This window comes from Quercus suber, unplaced genomic scaffold (genome assembly GCF_002906115.3).
Source record: "Quercus suber isolate HL8 unplaced genomic scaffold, Cork oak 2.0 scaffold_106, whole genome shotgun sequence".
NCBI classification, from domain to species: Eukaryota; Viridiplantae; Streptophyta; class Magnoliopsida; order Fagales; family Fagaceae; genus Quercus; species Quercus suber.
Window position 1 is genome coordinate 77,212 of NW_027069571.1, and position 5,962 is coordinate 83,173.

Sequence of the window (5,962 nt, forward strand, 5' to 3'; positions counted from 1 at the left end):
TGTAATTTCTTCATAAATTAAAAAGCAAATTGTTAATTTAACCAAAACGTGAGTCTAATTTGGAAAAATTTTGGACGATTTATATTTCTTTGTATTCTAATGTGATTGTTATGTCCCAACTTTGGGTATTGATTCAGGGTTTGCATTGAATTGGAAGCTTAAAAACAACATTGTTGATTCCAAAGATAAAAAGGGATTTATAATATTGGTATCATTCAAGTTAAAGACAATGGTACTATGTTGCCGCTTTGGAGCTAATAAAATTACCAGTACATCTACTTGAAAAATCGAAATGCTTCTACAACTCTTTGATAAGTGATCAATTACCTCTATGGTAGACAAAATAGGAAATGTTAAGAATACAAAAAGAAAAAAGTTCCTCTGTCAAGCTGATGTTAAGATTGATGCAGACTTCATTTCCAGGGAAGAGATGATCGTTTCCTCCATAGAGTCTTGGCTTTCCCTTGTGATGTCCATGAATGACTCTTTATCACTGAATAAATGAGGCTCTTGGAAAATCTCTATGCATTTTTGAGATTTTCTCAAAGCTTCCAACTCCATCGAAACCTCTTTCATTGTAGGCCGCTTTTTCCCATTTAATCTCAAACACTTCACTGACAGATTTGCAATAGCATCAATATCCTCTCTACTTGCTTCTCTAGCGACTTGAGGTTGTAAAATCTGATGCAGTCTATTCTCCTTTGTCAATGCAATGAAGTGTGCAACCAGATTTCTCTCTTCTTCATCTCTCGCAAAAGAAATTGGCTTTTCTCCGGTGATGAGCTCTACAAGCACAACTCCAAAGCTATATACATCACTTTTCTCAGTGAATTGACTTGATTGGAAGTACTCTGGGTCCAAGTAGCCAAAAGTTCCTTTTACTTCTGTAGTAAAGTGAGTTTTATCATCTGGGACCACCTTTGATGTGCCAAAGTCAGACACTTTGGCAGCATACTTATCATCCAAGAGAATGTTGGAAGATTTGATGTCTCTATGAAGGATGGGGATTGAAGTTGCACAATGCATATATGCTACTGCTCCAGCAACTTCACATGCAATTCTAATGAGGTGCTCCCATGAAAGTGAAAATTCAAGGTCTCGTTGATGGATATGTTGGGAAAGGGTTCCATTAGGAATAAATTCATAAACAAGTAGTGGATACTCGGTCTCCAAACAACAACCTATTAATTTGACAATGTTTCTATGATTGATTTGGGAAAGAATGACAACTTCATTAATGAATTGCTCAATTTGACTTTGATTGATTGCTTTCGACTTTTTAACTGCAACTATGTTGCCATCAGGTAACATTCCTTTATAAACTGTTCCAAAGCCTCCCTGACCAAGAAATCTGCTTTCATTGTAGTTGTCTGTTGCCCTTTGCAGTTCCTCTGCAGTGAATATCTTTGCTTTCTCACTACCTCCATAAGATGACAATTTTTCTTGTAACAAGAGGCCACCGTTTTGATTGAACAGTTTTTCCTTATGGATTCTATATTATCTTTTCTTTAGGAACTGATATAACTTGTAGCCCAAGAGAAACAGAAACAAGAATCCCATGCCAATCCCAATACCTGAAGTAAAGAAACAAAATTGATCCAAATATGAGAAGTCTATAGAATTTAACTAGTAATTATTGTGATTTTGGTTGTCCGGGGAGAATATGCAGATAGCCTTGGGGAGGGTCTCTAATATTTTATTAAAATCCAATCTCCAAGACAACCTTGGGATTTAAAGTCTTGATTCCCATGTGTACGAAGTTACTAGATTCGGTGTACACGCTCAGACAGAAATATATAGAGAACTCAATTTTAATTTCTTTCTGGGAAGTTTTGATACTAGATATAAGGATATTGCCTATCCTAAAGTGCCATCATTGTCAGATTAATCAATCACTGTTAGTTGCTACTATTTGATATGAGATGTGACTACTTAATTACTTCAACCAAACGTGTTCGTTTCTTTAAGATTTTTGTTTTTTGTTTTAATGAGAGAAATAGAGAGAGCAATCCATTTGAGACCTAACAGACCTGAGAGAGAGAGAGAGAGAGAGAGAGAGATACCTAACAGAGCAATCCATTTGACCGGAAGCTTTTTAGGATCAGGCTTGCAGCTGACACGATCTGCAGCATAGCCATTAGGACAGTCACAAAAGAAACTACCCGGATCTGTAGTGCAAGTTTTGCTTTCTAGAGGAACCAGAATGGGTGTGAGTGGATAGATACGGCTATCATGTGACAACATGTTTGCCTCTAATATGCTCTGCACATTCACCCCAAAAAGCTCTGCGATTGATGAAACTGAATCACCCGTTGTCACCATATGAGCCAGCAAAGAGATGACCCCGTTCGAAGCCTGATTCTCACTTGGACATGCACATCTCACTGGAACCATCAGCTCCACGTCATCCGGAATTTTATTTGCATCGTAGTAGTTCAGGCCCATCATTGCCTGGCAAGAGGAAAGGCCTTGATAAGTCCGATTGACTATTTGAAGAAATGTATCTCCTGATACGGGACGGTAAGGAACAAAGTGCTGGTAGACATCAGCAGTACATGAGCAAGTAATTGGAGCTATAATCAACTTATCGGAGGGAATTTCGTCAGCAATATTTGAGAGTTTGTTTATTGAAGCTATGGTGGAGGCTTCAGAGCCAAGCACAGAGGCGATTCTGTCAGAAGTGTTATAATATGGTTGGGACCTGTAGGTTACATAGGATTTGCATGACTGCAGAGTGCCATTGCAAAAGTAGCCTCTTGATAAAGGAGGATATCCCGTGCAGCTGATGTCAAAATCTTTAGGGTAAGTTTGTTGGCAATGTGATGATTGATAAAACATACAAAGAAACAGGACAATTGAGAGAGTGTAGAACGAAAAGCTCTCCATTGATTATTTGAGTTTCCAGACAGAAATGAGTTTGGCTTGCTTTTGTTATTTCTTATTACAATATATAGATCACTTTGTCTAACACTACGGAAGAATGTAGATAACCTCCTTGGCTTGCTTAGACTGGGTTCCAACTATTCGGCAAAAAAAAGAAAAAAAAGAATGGAATTCAACTTTCGCCTACCAGGTATTGAATAATAAAGGATGACTTAAGTGTTTCATTTGGCATATAGCTTGTGGTTGACTGGGTCAAACATTGTGTGGGAGTTGTCCATATATGTTTGATTATAAGAGAAATGTTAGTAAACGTGGCAAGTTGTGAGGGTGAGTGTTGGAGATGTGGATCTATTAATTTTTTTTCACCATTTAAAATTTGCCATATGATGAGTTATGACAAAAGTTGTAAAATTTTTTGCGACACTAATATTTCTTGTTACATAAACACAACACGCTTGAAACGTTAATAGATTAATGATTGTTTTCTTTTGAACTTCAATGCAAAACACAAAATGCTTGAAATGTCTGATGATGCTGAGATCGTCAGTCAAGATGTTCGTCCAGAATAATCTCGTCCTCTGCTGGTTTTAGCCCTGGGGTGCAACACAAAGTAAGAGTCACCGGTGGGGGTGCTGCCCACAACGCCTCCGATGATTAAGTTAGATGAGCACAACAAACTAAGGAAAGCAAGTAAAACTAAAATGAAGAGTGAATAGACTGATTTTTTCTTACCCCCTTTGGAGATTGCCTGAGGATATATATATAGAGCCCTTCTAGCCGTTGGCAGGGTCATTATGAGGGCATTATTGCTTAGGTTCGTAATGCCTGAGCCAGATGTCAAGTTAACCGGCTTTTCTTCAACGGAATTGGTGTTAAATGCTGCTACTCGTAACGGTCGTCCTTAGCTGGGTTGGTCAGGTGGTGTTTCTCAGTATTGTGATGATAATGATACCGTCCTTATTGATCGTCCACATACAGTGGACGATTTTATTAAATTATGGGCCCATCAATGTCAATAAATTAATGATTGTTTTCTTTCTAACTTCAGGGTCAGGTTTAGGTTCAGTATTCAGTGACACTGGACCCATTAAGATGGTAATATATGTCCACTTTTAAACATGTGTTACCATTTAACTGATTCCAGTGCACTAGACCTAAAACAATTCTTTCTTTCAAACTTCCACACATTTCTTGTGTATTCATTTTTCTTTTCAAACTTCAACACAATTCTTGTTTATTCATTTTTCTGCTTTTAAACTTCACTATAACGTGTTGTTTTGTGGTTGGTTGAGAATTTATCTATTCCAGTCCTTTCTAGTAGCATAAAATAAACAGAACTCAGTATATAAATTATAAATTTTATAACCTTATTTGAACTACCAAAAATATACCTACTGAAGTTGAACGAATTGAGTAAAAAAATTGACAAAAAGATTCAATAACTTTAACTTTAAAAAAAAATATCTATTGTGGGGGGTTCCGAGGACCAAAGAGGGAGGAATAGATGAAGGATTGGTTTGCATCATTAATCAGTTCAACACAATTCTTGTGTATTCATTTTTCTTTTCAAACTTCAACACGAATCTTGTTTGTTCATTTTTTAGCTTTTAAACTTCAATATAACATGTTGTTTAGTAGTGGTAAAGGGTGCGAGAGGAAACTTCTTGAAAGAGATATTTTCCACCTCCGCATTGAATGCCCTACACCAACCATATGAGTTGCATTAATGAGGAAATGACACCTGAATAGTAACTTCACAGCTAGTAGCCCTTTCTACCACCATTCAACAAAGTTGTGATGGGACAAATGTCCTGAGAAATGCCTTAAAGCATATAGGTGGAGGGTTAGAATGCAAGGGAGGAAAATATAAAAGGAAGAGAGCATCCCAGGAAGAGGGGGATGATTTTTCTAAGTAATAAAAGAGCAGGGAAATGAACAGGAGATAATTGGGTCTTGAACTTGTAACACTCATAAATAAGAAACAATCTTCAAACCAACCCGAGGAGAGCATTACTTCATATCATTACTTAAATTTCTCTTTTCTATCATTCTAGTATCAACGGCTATATACACTAGGACTTAGTTTAGAACTACATTTGAAGTGTTTTCTCACACTCTCTCTAGAAATTCTATTGTTTGGGCTTGATGTGAAGGACAAGGCACCTTTGATTTTAGTGGGCTTGGACCTTTATTTTCTGAGCACCTACAACTATCATTTTAAGATTAGGGAGAATAAAAACTTTTTTTTTTAAATTTTTCCTTTAATTTTTAAGATATATGTATTATATTTTTATTTGATAAAAATTAATTAATTTAAATAATTGGTATATACATAATACAACTAATAGGATTATTACTACATTCTAATGAATATAAGCAACCTCATACTTTCTTTTAAAAATTATATAATCTAAAAGTTAATTTTATTTATAGATATATGACAAATTTAATTAGGATTTGGAGGCCTAAGTATATATACTTATTTTTTTTTATATATAAATAAAAAATAAAATTGGGACCATCCACACACACTCACAAAAACAATATCTCTTTAACACTTAAAAAAAAAAAAAATGGGGGACAATATCTCTTTAACACTTTATCAAGTTTCTAATTATAATCAAACCAAATATGCATGGTATCATTACATTCTCGAACATCCAAATGTCTAGACATCATATTCTAAAATTTTAAAATTTAGAATTATATTAAATTCCCCAAAGTAAGAGTCATAATCTTTTCACTCAAGTAAGTGAAAAGGAATATATATTAAAAAGAAAAAAAATAAAAAAAAAAACAAAAAGAAAAAAAGAGTACTCTCTCTCTCTCGCGTGTGGCTTTCGTTGAAAACATTTTCAGCTGTTTTTTTTTTTTTTTTTAAATGGTCGGAGACTTTGTTGTTAATTATATCCAATAAACGTGGTTGTTCTATTTGGGTATTTGGCAGGAGAAGAATGAGTCATACTTCTTTTTTTTTTTGGTAAAGGAATGAGCCATACTTCACATCACAAAGAATATTCGATTAATTGGAATATCAGAGCCAGTGTTAGTGTCGGCCTGGTCATTCCTTCTAAGTACA

At 35.3% G+C, this 5,962-nt stretch overlaps 1 protein-coding gene across 2 annotated transcripts; it reads right to left on the reverse strand.

Moving 5' to 3' along the window:
• Positions 1–205: 205 nt before the first annotated feature.
• On the reverse strand, positions 206–3,074 carry LOC112010526 (wall-associated receptor kinase-like 22). 2 transcript variants are annotated; one of them, XM_065775172.1, is made up of 2 exons: positions 2,064–3,074; positions 206–1,574 (listed from the first exon to the last, which is right to left on the reverse strand). In XM_065775172.1, the coding sequence occupies exon 2, from the start codon at positions 1,309–1,311 to the stop codon at positions 385–387; it is 927 nt and encodes a 308-aa protein (XP_065631244.1). In that variant the 5' UTR covers positions 1,312–1,574; positions 2,064–3,074; the 3' UTR covers positions 206–384. Both variants share the same exon structure in this region, with proteins under 2 accessions (XP_065631244.1, XP_065631245.1).
• Positions 3,075–5,962: the final 2,888 nt, after the last annotated feature.